We start from the raw sequence: 19,101 nt of genomic DNA, 5'->3' as shown, positions 1-19,101 counted from the left end.
ATATATATATATATATATATTTTGTAATTTTCTATTCATATATGTTGAAGATAAGCAATAGGTCATATTCATCTAAAACCCTTTTGAAAGAAGCCAACACTACATCCATAGGCAACCAGGTACAGCAACGATGGGGATGATCTTCTAGCTCGGTAACAAGCCGTTAGGTTTAGGTTTAGGTTTAGGTTTTGGTTTTGTTTTGTTTTTGTTTTTGTTTCTGTTTTTATTTTTGTTTTTTTTGTTTTTCTTGTTTTTTTTGCTTTTTTTTTTTTTTTTGTTTTTTTAAAGAAAGTAAGCAGTTATGTAGTTAAATACTAGCGTGAGTTCAAGGAAGATCACTGGTTTGACTCTCTTCAATCCGACCTTTTTAAAATATAATAATATTGAATTATAAATTAATAATATGTGTGGTGTAATGACCCACTGGCTGGGCCCTAGTGGGTCCCTATATGGTCCCAGTGTGGGTCTTGCACCAAACCAAAAAGAAAAAATGGAGTCGACGCAAGGAACAGCCCAGCTGCCCGTATGATCTTTGCCAGGCGTGGTTGGGCTATGGTTGTAAAAGACTTTGGTGCCCACCTGGTCCCACAACATTTCATGGATAACCACCACGTCATACATAAAAATTATAGAGCTCTTTTTATTTTTTTATTTTATTATATAATATTGAGTTCTAATGTATGTTGTTAACCACAAAAAAAAAAAAAAAGTTCCTATGCTTGTTTATTGCAGTTGGTTTGATAACGGTTCTGAAAAATGTTAATACGGTTCAATTATTAAAATAAAATAATAATTTCTTATTATAATTTAAGAATTTTTATTTATAACAAATAAAATGTCATTTACGTGTGATACAAGTAATAAATCTAGTACACATATTGTATATATACATGTTACATCAATCAAGTCTCAATCCTAATCAATATATTTTTTAGGGATTGAGTTCCTGCCTATATGCGTAGTGTAAATTAGCATCTCTATGTGTCTATTTTTTCTTTTATAAACACAATAACGGATATGTATACTATCAAATAAACACAATAATGGCATAAAATACTAATTTATTAGAATATATTATATTTAAGTCAACAAAACACAATGGAATAACAAAATTTTAGTTAATTCATAACCACCTCAAAAAATGTTATTAAATAAACAAAAGAAAAGATATACACTAGATTTGTTTTTGTTTTATATAAATGAATATTGAAAAATCCCAGAAACTCTCATTTGAGATTTTCTAAGCTCCCGACCCATTTTCTAACACATTTAAGTAAAAACAGTAAATAAATTATTATTATTATTATTTTTTTTTCTGGTAAAAAATTCCTTCTCTTCATTAGTTTCATGAGAAAGTTGAACAGAGGATGTTGCGGACTGTCAGGACATTATGTCAAATGTTAAGAATTAATAATTTGTACAATGCCTTCTTCATCAAGCAATACTTTCAAAGGAGAAAGGAGAGATGGTTGAAGGTAGAAAGATCCAAGGAGAGAGAGAGAGAGAGAGAGAGAGAGTCCAAGTGGAAGGAATAGTTTGATGGGGGAGAGGGAGACTCAAGAATATATATATATATATATATATATAAAACGAAGTATACGCGACATATTTTATATACTTACGCCTTCTTATACAATCTCTCTCCTCTTTTAATTAATATTTGTGAGCCTTTGTTATACACTTCAACACCCATCAAGAGAAACGTCCAGTATATTTGAAGTCAATCAATGCTAGTGTATGAATCCCTCCCCTTCAATATATATATGATTTTCTTATTAACATCTTTTAAGGTGTCTAGTATTATTGAGATTTTCTTATTGACATTCCTCAAGATATCAATAATTTGTAATTTTACTTCTTTTTTTTTTTTTTTTTTCATATTAGTGTTATACACAATTTTTGTCATTTCACATATGCATGGTTTTAAGTATCGGTGCGTATCGTGCCGTATCGATCGATACATATCCGTATCGGTAGGCATCAGCACGATACATACCGATATGCTACGGGGAATTTTGGGCCATCTTTTGTGTATCAGTGTATCGTACGTATCGTATCATGCGATACCATATTGATACCGATACGTACGATACGGATACGCTTTTGACTTTTGGTATCGACGTATCGGTACCGTATCGAGTGTATCGTGCAGTATCGAGCCATATCGTACCGATACGTACCGTATCGGTACGATATGGCTACTTAAGTGTGAATATGCCTTTTGTTGTATGAAACAAACACTTCACAATCTCACCAATAGTTTTCTATATTTTGCTTCTTTCTTCCCCTTTGATTCACTCACATTTTTGGAGACTCAAATGGTAGATTGAAAGAAACATTGTGGAAGTGAATGGTTCAAAGAAGGAGAAAAACATAGTCCAAGAAGAACCTTGAAGGCTTGAACTTGAAAGTTCAAACATTTGAATAGTAAGTTCTTGAATCTTTACTCACTTTTTCCAACTTTAACCTTAGATTTTCAAGTTTTTTTAAAATCTAAGGTTCATCATAAGTTGAAACATTTTGTGCATCATTATTAAGTTCTTGAATCTTTACAAACTTTTTTCAAGAGAAAATGAGGGTTTTCAAGTTTTTTCAAATTTCTTAGATCTACTAATGCTCAAATTTCTTAGATCTACTCATGCTCAAAATATTGTAAGAAACTCAAACCTCATCATTTTGAACATTTTCAACTCAATATATTTGTCTATCAATACGATACCATCTACTTAAGTATTTATGCATTCTACATGTTATATATAGTTTTTTTTTTAACTATTTTTTTATGCAAAATGTAAAAAACTCAAACCTCATCATTTATGAACATTTTCAACTCAATATATTTGTCTATCAATACGATACCATACCAATACTTTAATCCTTGCACATATGTATTCGAAAAATATATACGAAAATGACATTTTTTTGATAATGATATAACGATTTGTCACTTTATATATATATATATATATATATATGCCTCTCATACATTTTCTCTCATATATTTTAATTAATATTTGTGGGTCCCTCTTGTACACTCCGACACCCATCACAAGAGATGGTTTCCCCCTTCATTATATCTGATGCTAATATAAAACACTATTAGATAGATCCTTCTCCCTACATATATATGGTTTTCTTGTTGACATCTTTTGAGGTGTTCAATAATATATATGGAAAAAAGAACCATAAAGGCAGAAGTCCCACCACTGTTGATGCTTCCATGTGTGTTCCCATTGGTTTCTATGCTAGTGCAGATGCCACGTTGCCTTTACGAAACCTTCTCCCTTTATATATGGTTTCTTATATATATATATATATATATACTCTTTCTCACACATTCTCTCTCCTCTCTCTTCATTAATACTTGTGAGCCCCTATTGTACACTATGACACCTAGACATTTTCCCTTTCCACTATATTTGTTGCTATCTACAATGCCAGTTTCCATCTATATATATATATGATTTTAGGAAGAAAGAATGTTACCTGATAATGTGTACTTGTGCCAAGATACAGTAGGTGCAAAAATACCACGCTATCTCATGCTGAAGATGCTCGTGCACGTCTTCTCTTTCGTCGTGGGCATTGGTGTGTATGTACACCATCGAGTAGCGTTCTCTTGTCTATAATTTTACTATTGACATCTTTTAAGGTGTTCAATATTTTGTAACATTCTTTAATTTCCCTTTTATAATAATACATTCTTTTTCATTAGTAATAAAATATTATTATTTTATATTTATATTAAAAAAAACGTGTGAAACAAAGACAATCTTTATAGTAGCAAAGGGTAAATACACTTTCAAGTTATTTTGAAAATAAGAGATCATAGACTTTACAAGCAATGCCGCTTTCAAAATAAAAATACATTAAAAATAAATGAACGACAAAAAAAGAAAAAGAAAAAAGAACTATATATTATAAAATTTTCCACATCAGATTTCCGCAAAACGCTTCTTTTGTGATTTGTATGAGTGAGTATTTTTCTTGGATAGCATGTCCACAATGAAATCTATGGATTGCATACCTATTTGTTCCACGTGGCATGTTAAATAGGTTTGACTTCTCATGAACATGTAGACTCCAATCTTCAAAATCTTTGATTACATGACATGGTTCAACCTTAAGGAAAAACCAAGTGGCAAAAATAAAATACTGAAAATTTTAGTACCATTAAGAAAGTGCTCCCCAATGCTTGGATTACCTAAAATGTACATTGCAATATTTGAAAAGAATATATATAATTGAATTTGAGTCAAAATTTGACATTACTAAAAACATTACAACTTGGGCTATAGGTATTTTGATAGAAGGAAAAATTCAACTATTAATAACTGATTATTTGTTCACAGAAAACCATATTGAAGGATGCGCCAAGGTTGTTTTTATTGGAGCACAACATGCACAAAGGAGGGGATGAGTTTTAAAGGAGATTTGGACAAACTCGAAACTGCTTAAACAACTTTTGTTTGATTTAGACACTTTTTGCTGGCCCTTTAGTGTGGCTCCAATCTTTTTATCTATATATAAACCTTTGCAGCATATTACTTATAGATGTGTCCTTGAATCCAGTCAAGTATATCATTTTGTAACCTTAGCTAGAGAATTTATGGGGGCAAGTGACATTACTAACATTAATGCCCTATCTAGCCATGTTAGCTGTTCCTAAATATTTTATATAGTTTTTTCTTGTTCTCAAAAAAAAGAAAAAAGAAAAAAAAAAAAAAAAAAAAAAAAAGACCCTCATGACCAATCCTTAGACATTCAATGTTTAGAGTTGCCACTTCACTCCACGTGGTATAATTAGTGTGAATATAGATTTCTTGAGGGAAAAAGGGGAAAGGGTGGAGGGTGGAGGGGGGGAGGGTGCTACATCAATGCATTTACAAATAGGAGAAATGATCATTGGAGAAAGTTTTCATCCGTCGCATAAAATGATTCACCACACCATCATTTTTTTTTTCGTGTGTGTTTGCATGCAAAAGCCCCTCAAAAGATTCATAAAGCCTAATGGGGCAAGAATTGCTATGCAAAGTGAAGAAGGTACTCAAAAACGTAGATAGCAAAAGTCCCAACTACCCATCTAGAAATAAAATGGATCAAAACATTTTCCACTCTATATACATGATAGAAGCAATAAGAGAGAAATCTAGACTAGTGGATTTTATATCCTCAACAATTGGAGAGAGATCTCCATAGAGGCATGATACAATTCAAGCGTCAAGCACTATCTTAGGGTTCACAAATCCCCATGAAGTTTTAGTATGTTCCCCAAAATACCCTTCCACACGCATTTGAAGTCTTGTGGTCAAGGGATTCTTTTTACAGATAATAAATGAATAATTTGAGACTCAAATAATAACATCATGAGATGGTTAGGCTACTTCTATCAATAATAATAATAATAATAAATAAATAAATAGAAAAGGAAAAGGTTAGGCTATGTTTGGAAAACTAAAAAAAAATAATAGGATAAAAATAACGGTGAGACTAATTAAAAAAATAAATTGATACGCCCATCTATATTCTCTTTTTAAAAGAAATTAATTTTTTCTTGATTTCCAAACACAACCTTGTGTAACCGTATCAGGTCAGACACCTCATTTTTCTGTGACAATCAGCTGCTCAGGCGTACCGTACCTTTGTTCTTCACAGTTCTTACACTGTTGAATCCACATGTTGAAAAAGATTTGGTCCAAAGTCAGAAGTCAAAGACTTAGTAATATTATCTAGCTCTGATCAATAACTTACTTAGGTTCTCACTTCTCAGCTTCCTTAACCATCAAGAGAGAGACCCTTAAAAACTAATAGTTTTCTTAACCACCAAGCATATCCATTTCATCAATTGTTTATTTGGAGGAGATGGGTTGAGTTAAAAGGACCAGTAAATGGCAAGTGCAATTTAAGTTTTACTTATACCCAATTTAGGAAACAAAGGATTTAGATCTTCTCTAGTATCTGAGAGAGTCTAATGCACATTCAACGACTGAGAGTACCTTGGGATGCTTGCCTAAGGTATTTCCAAACTTGGATGTGATTGGGCTCTCGACAGTGTTAGAGATGATTAGAATCCAAAAAACGAGAGTAACCTGAAAATCTTCTTGTAGCATCTCTAAAATAAGGGTTGAAATCATCTGCAATTCCGATCTCGTACAATTTCGTGCAATACCACCTTCAGGCGGTACCATGTGTATTGATACCAATACAATGGCCCAGATCTTATTTAAATGTCTTTTTACTGATTTAATGTTTTATTAATTGTACCAGATCTGGGCCATTGTATTGGTATCAATACACGTGTCACCGCCTTAAGGTGGTATTGCACGGAATTGTGCGAGATCGTCGCTAAAATAAAGACTAAAAGACATGCCACACTTTTTTTCCTGTATTATATTGTTCAAATCTAAATGCTTTGAACACGTATTATTATTTTTTTAAAGTATTTTATCATAATTTTTACTGACTCATTGATTCGTTTAAAACACTACTCTTACCATGGTTTCAAGTATCGGTCTAGGATCGGCCATATCGGTTGTATTGGATCGGTATCAGTTGAGAGCAATCCCTGATCCAATACTGATCTTGATTGGTTATCCGGATCATTTCAAGGGTAAAATAGGAAAAAATATTACGTTTATAAAAAACAGGGGCAAAATATATTGATACCCACCGATCCAATCTAGATCAATATCAGCAGACACTGATACCGATACCGTCCCCTAAATCCTTGGCACTTACCAAACACCATTTTTTGGCAGTATGATCTGGGAGCATATTGGTGGTTTATTTAAAACCCCCACCCCCAAAAAAAAAAAAAAACTAAAAAAAAGATGATAAGATATGACTTTGCAAGGAGCTTATCCTGAGTTGACATGAATCAGATCCACCTAGTAGTTGATAACTTCAAAAACATAAACTGGATATAGTTTAGAAATTACTCAACTTCTCAACAATAAACAGGTTCAATTAAACAGCTCACATGACTAACCTAATCTGTTGTTAATCAATGACCATTTGGTGGCTACAGATCATTTGTTTTCACTTATTAGGAAACTCTTGCACTCTCAAGATGGTATGAAAGTGGCACTCTAATCTCCATGCTGATTCACTGCCAGACTGATCCTGCTTTTCTCCTTCCTTTTGAGATACCTGCCATTGAGGATATTCAACTGCTTCAGTCTTGCCTTGTTTTCCTTTCCTTTGGCCATGTTAATAGAGCAGGTAACAATTGCCAAAAAAAAAAAAATTAATAGACAACTGTATTTTCAACTCGACTCGACTTGCCTTTTAGAAAAACTTGGTGGTTCGACATGATCAAATAGAAAAATGAGAGAATTATATATCATTGAATTTTGAGCTAATGTTATTGTAAACATGTTTAATATTAGAAGTGAACTATTGAAGTAGTGAATCAGTATGATAGTATTTAAAAAACGTATAGACTTACCGAGTTTATGATGACTCAGGTAAAAATACCCAATTTTATTTGATTAAGACGATTCATGACCAAGTCTTGTCATTTTTTATCTTGGTTGAGTTTATATTACTCTTATCCAAGATTTTCAAAATTTTGACTTGACGCAAGCTACTTGCTTGAGTCAAAACCTAGTTTTTCAATCATAGACTATTCAAACATAAAAAAAAAAAAAAAAAAAAAAAAAAAAAAAAAAAAAAAAAAAAAAAAAAAAAAAAAAGAAAAAAAGAAAAAAAAAAAGAAGACATAAACTTTACTAGAAGTTTGAAATTGTATGAAAAAAAGAAAAAAAAAAAAGAAGACATAAACTTTACTAGAAGTTTGAAATTGTATGAGACTAGTTCAAACCTAAGGATAGGTTATAAATAAAGGGAAAACCCCTCAATATACTTATGGGTCCAAATATCAAGGTTCAATAGGGTAACTTGGTTTAACCAAATTTCAGGCCAAATTTTTAAATCATTTTGTAAACACGGTGTGACATAAAATCAAATTTAACTTACAAGGCCTACAAACTGATGCCCTAAAATTGCATTTGCTCCTACCTTAAGAGATAAATCATTATGTAAACATAATGTGCCAATGAGAGCATGTATTAGGGCATTGCTATGGATGTAATTTCTAATTTTACAGGGACAAGGTGATAATTCTCATGCTTCTTATCTAGGTGTAGGCGCCGCATAACCAAGCAATGTTCTTCTCTCCCCTCCACCCAAAAAAAAATGTTATTTGATAGGAACCCTTTCCTAATGCTATGCAACTTGGCCTTTTCACTAAATTCATTCATCTACCATCTAAGGACTAAAACAAAATTGCATCTGCTCCTCCTACCCAAAGATATGGCAATCAAGTTGGAGCACCAACTTTTCTTTCAAATACCAACTCCTCCCCTATGAACAATCGAGTTGCTCAACTGATTGAGGCATATCTTGTCAAGTATGCTTGGGCTTTGGTCACTCTCTGAAGTACATTTTGATGTTGGCAAATACTGCCCTCCCACCCAAAAAAAAAATTAGACAGAAAACTTACACCAAACCCTAAACCCTAAACACAGGAAGTGGTCAAAGTCCCCTACAAAATCAAGTCGGTCTTGGATCCACCATTTTGGCCATGTAAGTTAGATCTGGACTAATAACATCTCGGATCTTGATTCGGACTTCCATAACCCGACCCATGATAAAGCCCCTTGCTGGTCTTATTGCATGGTTGGGTACCATTGATAACCCCCCACTAGCTATACAGCAACAATATTTGGTGGAAACTCGAAAGCATCGTTTTCACAAGAATCACACCACATGCTCCACACCCCCCATCAAGCTGTGAAAAGTTAAAATACTCTCTCTCTCTCTCTATAGTATATAAAATCTCCCATGCACTTGATACCAAGTATCAATAATGCAGTTCCATTGATAATATAGTCCCATGACTACAATACTACCATAGCCCTCACCTATACACAAGTACATCATTCACTGATCATTATTTTTTAACCGTTCGATCCATCGCAAACTTCTTATCTCCGGATATATTTATTATTTACAGGTTAAATATTAAGTAGAACTCTGATCCAAAGTTTGGATCAATGGCAATCAAGAAAACGGGCTATGACAACACAAGGAGCCCAACACATCTAGTTATTCCCATAAACTAAGTCTATGGTCAGATCGCACGTGCCGACCTGTAGAAAAGAAACGGAAAAGGTAGAATCAGAATCTAGATCCAACGACCATACCTTCCCGTCAAACAAGTTTAAATCCAACGGCTAAAAAAATAATATCAAAATCTAGCCGTCCAAATTTTGACTTGTCCAAGGGGCAAAAATGTTCAACCAATCCAACGCATCATAACGGTTAGATTTAATCTAGCGGTTAAAATTAAAAAAATCAGATCGCTCTTCTTAGATTGAAATAAAAACGGTTCGTTTGGGAGATTTTTTTTTCTGCTGTGAGAGACTTTCTACCTTCACAGCCTGCATCGTCGTCTTCTCTTTTGCCCTTTTTAGCTGCTTCTTAGCCTGCGCACCTCTGACTGCTTATTTTGCGCACCATCTGCCATGTCTCTGAGCTTTACCAGTTCAATCTTCGTGATAAGAATCTCACGTTACAGAGAAACTCTTTAAGGGGGGGTGGGAAAAGAAATCATATAAGAGAGTGACAGAGAGAGAGAGAGAGAGAGAGAGAGAGAGAGAGAGAGAGAGAGAGAGAGAGAGACCCAGAAACGAAAATCAACCATGGAAGGTCAGAAAAGCCAGGCGAAGCTTACGAGAACCCAATCTTCTCTTCTTCGTTCACCTTCAACTATTCGATCTTCAATCCATAGTCTCTCATCTGTACGAGACGAAGAAGCTGCAGCAGAGGAAGAGAAACCCCACAAATCCGTTTCAGGAGCTTCGAATCGTTATCCGATTCGTTGGAATCGTCTAGTACCTGTTCTGGGTACGGCGTTCTTGAGTTTCTCTTTTTTCTTGTTCTTTTACTTCTATCTCAGAAGGAAAGAGATACCCACTTCAGAAAACTTCTTGTTAGCTCTTGTTTTCATCGCTGTTGTCCTTTATTTTGGTGGGAAGAAAAGGAGTTTTATCATCCAGACCTCATTGTTTCTGAAACAGTTGTGGGATGAGAAGAGCCGGAAATTGGGGGCTTCAAAGGGCAGAAATGAATCGGTTGAGTGGTTCATAGGTAACGGAGGCTCATCCTCTTTCAAGAAAGAAAGGAAAGATGACAAGATTATCAGAGAAGGTGTGGAGTTTTACAGCAATGGTGATTTCTATGAAGGTGAATTTCACAAAGGGAGGTCTAATGGGAGTGGTGTTTATTACTATTTTGTGAATGGAAGGTATGAGGGAGATTGGATTGATGGGAGATATGATGGGTATGGCATCGAGAGCTGGGCGAGGGGAAGAAAGTACAGAGGGCAGTATAGGCAAGGTTTGAGACATGGATATGGTGTTTACCGGTTCTATACAGGGGATAGTTATGCAGGTGAATGGTTCAATGGGCAGAGCCATGGTATGGGAGTTCAGACCTGCTCTGATGGGAGCTGTTATGTTGGTGAATTCAAGTGTGGTGTCAAGCATGGCCTTGGTTGCTACCATTTCAGGTAAAGTTTCATTGCCTTCTGTTATCTTTCTTTAATCTTGAAGAAATAGTCTTTTAGCCCTAATAATGTCCTTCAGTTCTGTTAAATGTATCAATTCAAGTTTTTGAAATTGGAAAATCGTGATTGAATATTGATGAAAATAGTAAATTTGTATTCTTGGAGGCTAAACTGCTTCTATTCTTGTGTTGCTGTGGGATTTCATCCTGTACCTAGATGAATAGAACTGTAATTTTTTTGCTTGTTATTCAATTAGGGTTCCTACTTAATTTCTTGGACACCCGAATGGATTATAGTGTTTGATGTTCAATTATTTTTGTAGTTATAAGATAAGTTATTGACTGGTTACTGAATCATATTGATCTTAAGTTTGGAGGCCGAGGGGGTTTCATTTGTGCTTCAGAGTATTGATGGATTAGTAGTCTATTGAGTTATCTCGATGATCTGTGACTGAATTTGGATTTGTAACACTGTGAGGGAAGAGGAGACAGTGATTGATCTTCTGTTAAAAACTGTTGGGCTTTTTATTTATGAACTTTGTTAGTGTATTTTTAATTTGCTGGAATGAAGAATTCAATCCAGTGTCAATATCAATGTACTGATTCAGTGAATCATTGTCTGCTATTATGTTTAATTAAAAAGATCTGTTTAAGCGACGAATTATTAATGGCTTCATCTGGTTGTGATTCAGAAACGGAGATAGATACGCTGGAGAGTATTTCGGAGACAAGATCCATGGGTTTGGAGTCTATCAATTTGCCAACGGCCACTGTTATGAGGGTTCATGGCATGAAGGTCGAAAGCAAGGTTTTGGTATATACACTTTTCGAAATGGTGATCCCAGATGTGGAGAGTGGGACTCTGGAGTCCTTAAAACCCCCTTACCCCCATTTACGGATGCCATTCTCCGAGCAGTCCAGGTATAATCATTCACATTAATATTTCATTTACTGTTTTTAGTATGCTTTAATTCTAACTAAGACTTTTCTTTTGGGACTTCAGTCAGCTAGAAAAGCAGCAGAGAATTCAATTCGTCTTGTTCAAGTGAATGAACAAGTGAACAAGGCTGTCATGGCTGCAAACAGAGCTGCCACTGCTGCTAGAGTTGCGGCGATCAAAGCTGTTCAGAACAGAATGGACGGGAAATTTTGTGACACAGATGTTTAAGATGCAAGTCTCCCCCATGCACTGTAATTTGACTGAGTTATGTATTTGAGAGGGCAAGTCTCCTCTCCTGGTTGCCAAAAGCTGGCCCAGAGAGAGAGAGAGTTAACAACAGTAGATGTTGATCTATTTGATCACACTGTAACATGTACATAAATCCATATGTATATCAATGAAATGAATTTTCAAGAGTTGTTTCAGTCCAATTCTTCTTTGGCACATTTTCTTTCCACGACTTTGTGGGTCACATATTTGGATTCTTTCCCCCAATTCCATTCAAATTCAAATTCAAAATGGTGCAAATCTCAAGAACTCATGAATCTCAAGGGTGTAAAATAGGTTTTATCACAATTTCTCCCTTTCTTAAGTAAAGGGCTGCTTCTATTGAAGGAGTTGATTCTGGGAAGAGAAAGCCTGATGCATTTTGCAATTTGAATTAGTGACAAAACCCTCCTCTCAAGACTCTCAACTCCCTTGTCTCCTTCCTTTCACTCTCATCTGGGGTTGGAAATTGGGATCTACCAAATGAAAAAAGCTGCATTTTTAGTAGAAACAGAGTCATTTGAAAATAATATTTATGGAATTCATTTCCTTTATTCAGAAGTGAAAATCATTTCAGAGAAAAAACCATCATCCATCTATGGGTACAAGACAAATTGTCATTGTTTTCCTTGATCTCCAAATCTCAATCTTTGAATATGGGTCCTGCTGCAATCAGAGTAGGTGACCTTGTGCCGTACCCAAGAGGAAATTGAGTGAGTTCAAGTTGGAAAACTAATGAAAGTTTACTTCCTTAGCTTGACAGAAAATGTAACAAATTGAGGATCATGTGGAGGGATCAGAATACTATATTTTCCAAAGTCTCTAAGTTTAACTAATTTTAGAAGGCCATGTACATACTTTCTTTCTTTCTGTAGAAAATGTTGGGTTGGCATTAGTCTGCACTTATGGAAGCACATGGAGTGGGAGTGACTCTGTTTTTTTTGCATTTTTTATTTTAATATTTTTTTGGGCGGATGGGATGAGGTGGGGGTTATGTGTTTGAACAGTAGCTTTTCATGCATGTTTAGATCTACACAAACACTTGCTTCCATTTTGAAATCTTTTGGGTGTTTTGAAGCTTTTGGGGTTTTCCCTTTTGTTATACATTTTATTACTTTTTCTCAAGTTACTATGAGATGTGTTCCTTTGAATGGAAACCAGAGCATCTTTCCATGCCAATCTGAAAAAATCGAACCACTCCCACCTGCATTTCACAATAATAATTCAAGAAAGTGGGGAAAGGAGAAAGAGAGAGGGTCGTGACAGGCGTTTGATTAAGGATTGAGTTTTTCTTATGGTTTAGAGAAATCTTTTGATCGTGACTCGTGAGGCTTTAGATGCAAGCGAAAGGGTATTTTGAAGAATATACTAAAATCTTGCCAGGGTTTACAAATTCTAAGATAATATGATGAACTTTCATGCGCAATGGAGGAAAATTTTCTTCTTTCATTAAATATTAGATGGGTTTGGTTTGAAAATCCCTAGAGATGAAGGAGACCTCACCATGACTGGGTAAGCCCAGCATGTTTTATGATTCAATAATGGATAGTTCCAAAACATATGAATTATTTAAAAAATTATTAAGATACATTAATTTTATTCTTGTTTTTTTTTATTATGTTGTGTGGCATGTCCCTACAACTCCCTATATAATTTAAAAATTACAGGTTTTGAGTATTCTTTATTTAGGATACACTTGTTTATTTGACATCTATTACTAAAATAAAGGGTTTGTTCTTCCCCATTTGGTTATTATGGTGGGATCTACATAGGACTAGTGGGCACTTATTTGAAAAGGAATATGTTTTAAGGTTTGTTTATTATCTATGGATCTCTGTTATGGTCAATTCATTTGGGGGAAAACCCATAAGATGTTTAGTAAAGATTTGAGCTGCATAATCTCTAGGAAAATTAATTAAATTAAATTTAGAGCTTAATCTTATGCAAATAAAACCTTACAAATTTTGGATTTACTTCTAATGCTTATTGTTTCTTATCTATCTTTGATAAGTTTCCAACAAGGCCTGTATTGTTATTATAGTCATTATCTTTGTGACATTGATTGCCTTTTCTTTTCCCCCCATTTGAAGTATTAGTTTATAAGATTCAATTTTTATCTTTTTTGGCAACATCTTGAGAAAGGTCATTTCTTTTAATCTTTATTTAGTCAGAACTTCCTTATTTCCCCTACCTTTTTTTTTTTTTTTTATACCTTTTTTTTTTTTTTAAATAAAGTTTGTAATTTATGCTTTTGAAATGAAAAAGAAAAAAAAAATGATTTTCAAGCTATGATTTGTGTTATTACTTTTGACGTGCCAAACCAAATTATTACTTGCTATTATATTCAAGTTGAAGTGAAACATTTATTGCTTTTGTTTCATGTTTTGTTGGTCATTTACCAAAAAAAAAGGATTTTATCTCTCTCCTTGCCACACTTTTGGGCCCTAGGTAGGCATGATTTTTTTTTTTGTTTTAAGTAAGAATTGCAAATAAAAATAGATTGTTAAATGGGTTCAATTTTTATAGATGGTCAAAAAATTATGTGTCATATGGTAGTTCTGTCGGGTTTAAAATTTGTGATTATGTTGTTCATATCAACATTCAATGTTATAAATTCATAGCAATCTAATTTCTCTATATGGAGATGTAAATATTAGAAAATTAATTAAAACATAAAATTCAATTATTCCTAATTGTTAAAATACAAGGTTAAGTATCCTAAAATAATGGATTCTCGGCAAAAAGAAAAAAGTCTTAACTTAAGGATCTTAACTAAGTACAAGATGGTGGATAATGAGTGTACCTAAGACTAAAGTTAAGTTAGTGTGTGGCTCACCAAGGTGGACCTTCCCATTCAATCATTGGCTAGACAATAGAAGCCCTCTTTATAAATTGAAAAAGGCAAGGCCATATAGAGAAGCTCCCTATATGGGATCATATAATGAAGATGTACCCCAATGATGTAAGGGTAGGGTTGTATTATTGATAAATAAATATATATATAAATAAAACCAATAAAAAAAGGACAAAGTAAGAGGGATGATTTGAAAAACTTTCTCCAATGTTCATAACATAATTTTTTTTTTAATTTACAATTTAGGTTTTTTCAATTTATTACTTTTCTATAAATTTCAATACCTTAATTTGCCACTTTGCAAAATTGAGTTGGACTGAAACTTGACAAATGAATAAAATTTCAGTTTCATTTGAACTTTAAAATTATAATTAAAAGATCGATGTACTATCTGACTTTCGAGTGAAAACGTATTGATTTTTTTTTTCTGCAGACCCCGTGTGAGTGGCCCAAGGTGTGCTCAGTGGGAGTCGAACTCAAGACGAACGAGTTTACGACTCGTATCAAATTCGTTGCTCATCAACTGCACTACCCCCTTGGTTGAAAACTTATTGATTATATACACATATAATCATCTATCATGATCCTATCCATGCTAATAAATCATTATAGTTACAATTTTTTATTATACTTTCTTTTATCATTTTTCAGTGATGCATGCATTATGCTTGGTTAAATTAAACTCCTACTATTATTAAAAAAAAAATACAACAAGAATCATACTCTATGACCATTATTGAAATTAATTTCATGTAATAGAATATTTAATTTTTTTTCTAGATAAATATGTAGTTGTTTCATCGTTCATTGTGCATGACATCTGATAAATATTGGTGCAATATTATATGCTATAGCATGTTCATTATTGCCATTCCAATATTTCTAGAATTGACAAAATATATATATATATATATAGCTTTAGGTCCTAGATTAGGGTTTGAAAGGACTTTGGAGTTAGTGCATTATTAATATCTTAATTAAAAATTAGTAAAAAAGAAATCCAAATTTGTTGTTTACTGAGTCAACATGGTTAGGTTTCAAGGCAGTGTCTGTAAAGATCTAGGTTCATATATCCCCGATGACATTGGAAGTTATGCAATTATTAAATACTTTTAGGATAGTGGGATCTAAGTAATTGCTTGTTGCATCTGTTTGATCTAACTTTCTAGTGTTCCAAAGTGTGTCAGTGTGTGGGAAGACGAGATGAGATGCCCTGAAAAATCTAGGTAAAATTATCAGATTGTCCAAAAATGGGTTTTGATTATAAAATTATTCATCGATATTTCATTTAATCAAATTATTGAAAAATAAAGATACATATTACAAACATGCCTTAACGTTTGTCTGCTCTACAGTTCCTCCTCATTTGTATATTTTGGCCCTGATCATTGTTAAAAAAAAATAAAAAAATTTGAAGGATTGTTAGTTATCTAAATACAACGACAATCAAATTTAGATATTCTTTAATTCTTAATAATGCAATTTTCTCTGTGCATGAGACACTTTGTACATTTTCAAAATCCAAAAGTTGTAAAAATTTGTGGTTAAAATGGATTTGAATTTCAAAAAACTTCTACAACTGTTAGATTTTGAAAATATAGCTAGAAGTATCGCGTGCAAGGAGAGAATTGCACAAGAATTGCCCGATTAAGAATTGAAGAAGACCAAGATCCACGAAAGGTCATAACAAGTCCAAAGGAGGAGAGAGAAAATAATAGCAATTGTGCTTGCATGATTAGCATCTAATTCACATAGTTTTGCTGTGACGATCATCGAGGCAAAAATGCCAAACATGTCTACTGATAAAGGTTTGCCATATAATAGATTTTTTTTTTTTTTTGATAAAGTTATTGTAGAAATTATTAAGGGCATCTCAGCAGTACTTTGCGGGTTGATAAAGTTATAGTAGAAATTATTAAGGGCATCTCAGCAGTGCTTTGGGGGGGGGGGAATAATTTGGTTAAACGAAAGATTGGGTGGATAAATTGGCAAATCAAAACCCTATTTGGATCCCGTGGATTTAATTTGCTTCCTCAAACCGTGGATGTAGACATTAGCCTCTTTTTATTTTTTCTTAAGACAATCAGTATATTTAAATAAAAAAGGGAAAAAAAAAGGTTAAAAGAATATATGTTCAATGTCTAAGCATACCCAGACGAATACACAAAACAATGAAGAAATGGACATTAGCCTTAAATCTGAATGAATTTGTCTAATTAAAATGTTGAGTAAAGTGGATTATGATACTTAAATCCAAAAAAAACATACATTCCACATCTAAACATGGCAGGCCCTACATTTATTTAGATTCAGATCTGCCCTAACTCTGATCCGGTTTGATGACCATGAACCAACAAAAAACTAAATAATTTAATCATTATGGATTGGATCCAGGGAAGTGTTCATCTAATCTCCATTTTAATAGTCTTTAATATATATATATATATGCAAATCATAGAAGAGGCCAATTTAGGCCAATTTTTTATTCACCATGTCCAATCTTATGGTTTTTCTATCTATCACATGAACAAGTCTAGGGTAGATCGGTGTTAGTAACTATACATCCATCTCACTAGTAAAATTTAAGTATAGAAGTTTAAAAATAATATCATAAAAGAGAATGAATATAAACAACAAAATGCCAAATTGTGACTTTGTGAAGTTCTAACGTTGGGTGATTTCTTCTTCTCATATGAGCCTCGGGTTGAGCTCAGCATAACCCAATAATTTCATAATACTTGGGCTAAGGTTGGGTACGCTGCCTGCTCTAAATAAGCTAGTAGGCAATAGACAAATGAGAGAGTGGAGAGAACTAGACACATGAGAGAGTGAAGAGAAGTAGACACATGATAAGGGTCAGCCATGGGCTAGAGGTTTCATTGGGAAGGAGTGAGAGGCAAACACACGGCGGCTCCACAGTGTGTCTAGCCTTTTCCTATATTAATTATTACATATTGATGATGTATCATTTTCCTCCCCCTTACTTTTTCTTAGTGCATATATGGGCACAAATGATCTCCAAAAAATGGTTAGCCAAGGTCATTGAGACCAACCAGGCCCTAATTTTGAAGGCCAACCTTGCCCAACCCAACTTTATTAGAGTCAATCAGGACCAAACTAAGCCTCTAGGGTCTATTACTCCCATTAAAGGTTGTGAAAGTTTTTTTTTTTTTTTAAGTAAAATGTAAAAAAAATGATCCATAGTGTGATGATATAGAAATTTTTCCATTTTTTTTCTTAGTTCCCCCTGTCACCCACCCTGGGAGTGAGAATTAATTTGAAACAAACGCATAATTAAGGGTGTAATTTCTCAGGAATTCTAGAAAAAGTCTTAGAGAAAATCGTCTGTAATCAATGCATCAATGCAATGAACATCAAACGACTAAAAACCTCTTAAGATATATACCTAGATACTCTCAACCATTTGACGTTCATTACAGTTCACTCACTGCACAAGTTAAACACTCTCACTCTAAAAATTCTTAGGTGGAACCAAGGATGTAATAACTCAGGATTCTTAGGGAAGAGCCTCATCATCATCCCATCCATTGGACAGAGCAAATGTTATTTAAGAGCTCAATTCAAAGGTCGTCGGACAACAATGTCTACAGACCGTTTCCTCTTGTCCCCTCCCTCTACTCTTTTAAGGCTTAAAACTTCTTTTTATTCTGTAGGGTCCTTATTATTAATTACCCCACTCACCTAATTCGGTGACTTTGAAGTTGTAAATCCCTTTCAATAGTACAAGTAGAAGGGAAGTTGGGTCCGAGTCAAAAGCTGTGAGTTAATGCGAGTTTGACTACTGTACTCTGTTCCCATTTCTCCCAACAATTTTAAATTTTAAATTGAAAACAATCTTTATTGCTTACGTAGATTTAGTGCAAGGTGTTGGAACCGGTATGGTCGATATTTATCTCCCACAGTATCGCTCCGAATCGGCTGTAAAATTACAAAGACGTCACCTTTTTGCTGCACCGTGTCAATGTTATGTATTGATATTGAATAGGGGTGACATAGGGTAGGGTTGGGTTGGGTTGGGTTGGGTTGAATTTCTTATCACCTCAATTCAATATTAGATTTTCAAAATTTAACCCAGGCTTAACATAACTTTATCTGGTTCACAATCAAGGTTAAGCCAAGTTGACCTTTGTCGGTTTTGTATTTTTTTTTTTTATAAAATGTCACACATGTTAAGCCTATATTTACTAAAGGGGGTGAAAAGATATTAAGGCACCATTTGATAATATTTTTGTTGTTTATGTGTCTAAAAACAATAAAAATGGCTTTTCACGTTTCTTAAAACAAAAATGAATTTTTTGGTGTTTGATAAACTTATTTTTCTAAATATTTTTTACAGACGTAATACTACTAAAAATCCCAATAGTATCATCAGATGCCCAAAAGGGAGAGGGGGTTCGATTGCCTCTTTTTAGGTTTAAATAGTTGAGAGATTTATCGGGTACAACAGCCT

At 33.8% G+C, this 19,101-nt stretch overlaps 1 protein-coding gene across 2 annotated transcripts; it reads left to right on the top strand.

Annotated features, from left to right (window-relative positions):
* The first annotated feature begins 9,415 nt into the window (after nucleotides 1-9,415).
* On the top strand, nucleotides 9,416-11,940 carry LOC122075663 (junctophilin-3-like). 2 transcript variants are annotated; one of them, XM_042640781.1, is made up of 4 exons: nucleotides 9,416-9,629; nucleotides 9,662-10,573; nucleotides 11,262-11,490; nucleotides 11,573-11,940. In XM_042640781.1, exons 2-4 carry the CDS (start codon nucleotides 9,705-9,707, stop codon nucleotides 11,735-11,737), a joined length of 1,263 nt encoding a protein of 420 aa, XP_042496715.1. In that variant the 5' UTR covers nucleotides 9,416-9,629; nucleotides 9,662-9,704; the 3' UTR covers nucleotides 11,738-11,940. The 2 variants fall into 2 exon arrangements, with proteins under 2 accessions (XP_042496715.1, XP_042496714.1); XM_042640780.1 differs by having other exon boundaries at nucleotides 9,416-10,573.
* The last annotated feature ends 7,161 nt before the right edge of the window (nucleotides 11,941-19,101 follow it).

This window comes from Macadamia integrifolia, chromosome 4, assembly GCF_013358625.1.
Source record: "Macadamia integrifolia cultivar HAES 741 chromosome 4, SCU_Mint_v3, whole genome shotgun sequence".
NCBI lineage: Eukaryota > Viridiplantae > Streptophyta > Magnoliopsida > Proteales > Proteaceae > Macadamia > Macadamia integrifolia.
The sequence above is the reverse complement of the archived record's forward strand: the minus strand, read 5'-3'. Positions and strand labels throughout refer to the sequence as shown.

What these genes read in the sequence shown, in the direction of transcription:
- LOC122075663 (XM_042640781.1), top strand. Translation starts at nt 9,705, where the DNA reads ATGGAAGGTCAGAAAAGCCAGGCGAAGCTTACGAGAACCCAATCTTCT. An exon ending in CTTGGTTGCTACCATTTCAG is followed by an intron (nt 10,574 to 11,261) that starts GTAAAGTTTCAT and finishes GTTGTGATTCAG; the next exon opens with AAACGGAGATAGATACGCTG. An exon ending in CCATTCTCCGAGCAGTCCAG is followed by an intron (nt 11,491 to 11,572) that starts GTATAATCATTC and finishes TTGGGACTTCAG; the next exon opens with TCAGCTAGAAAAGCAGCAGA.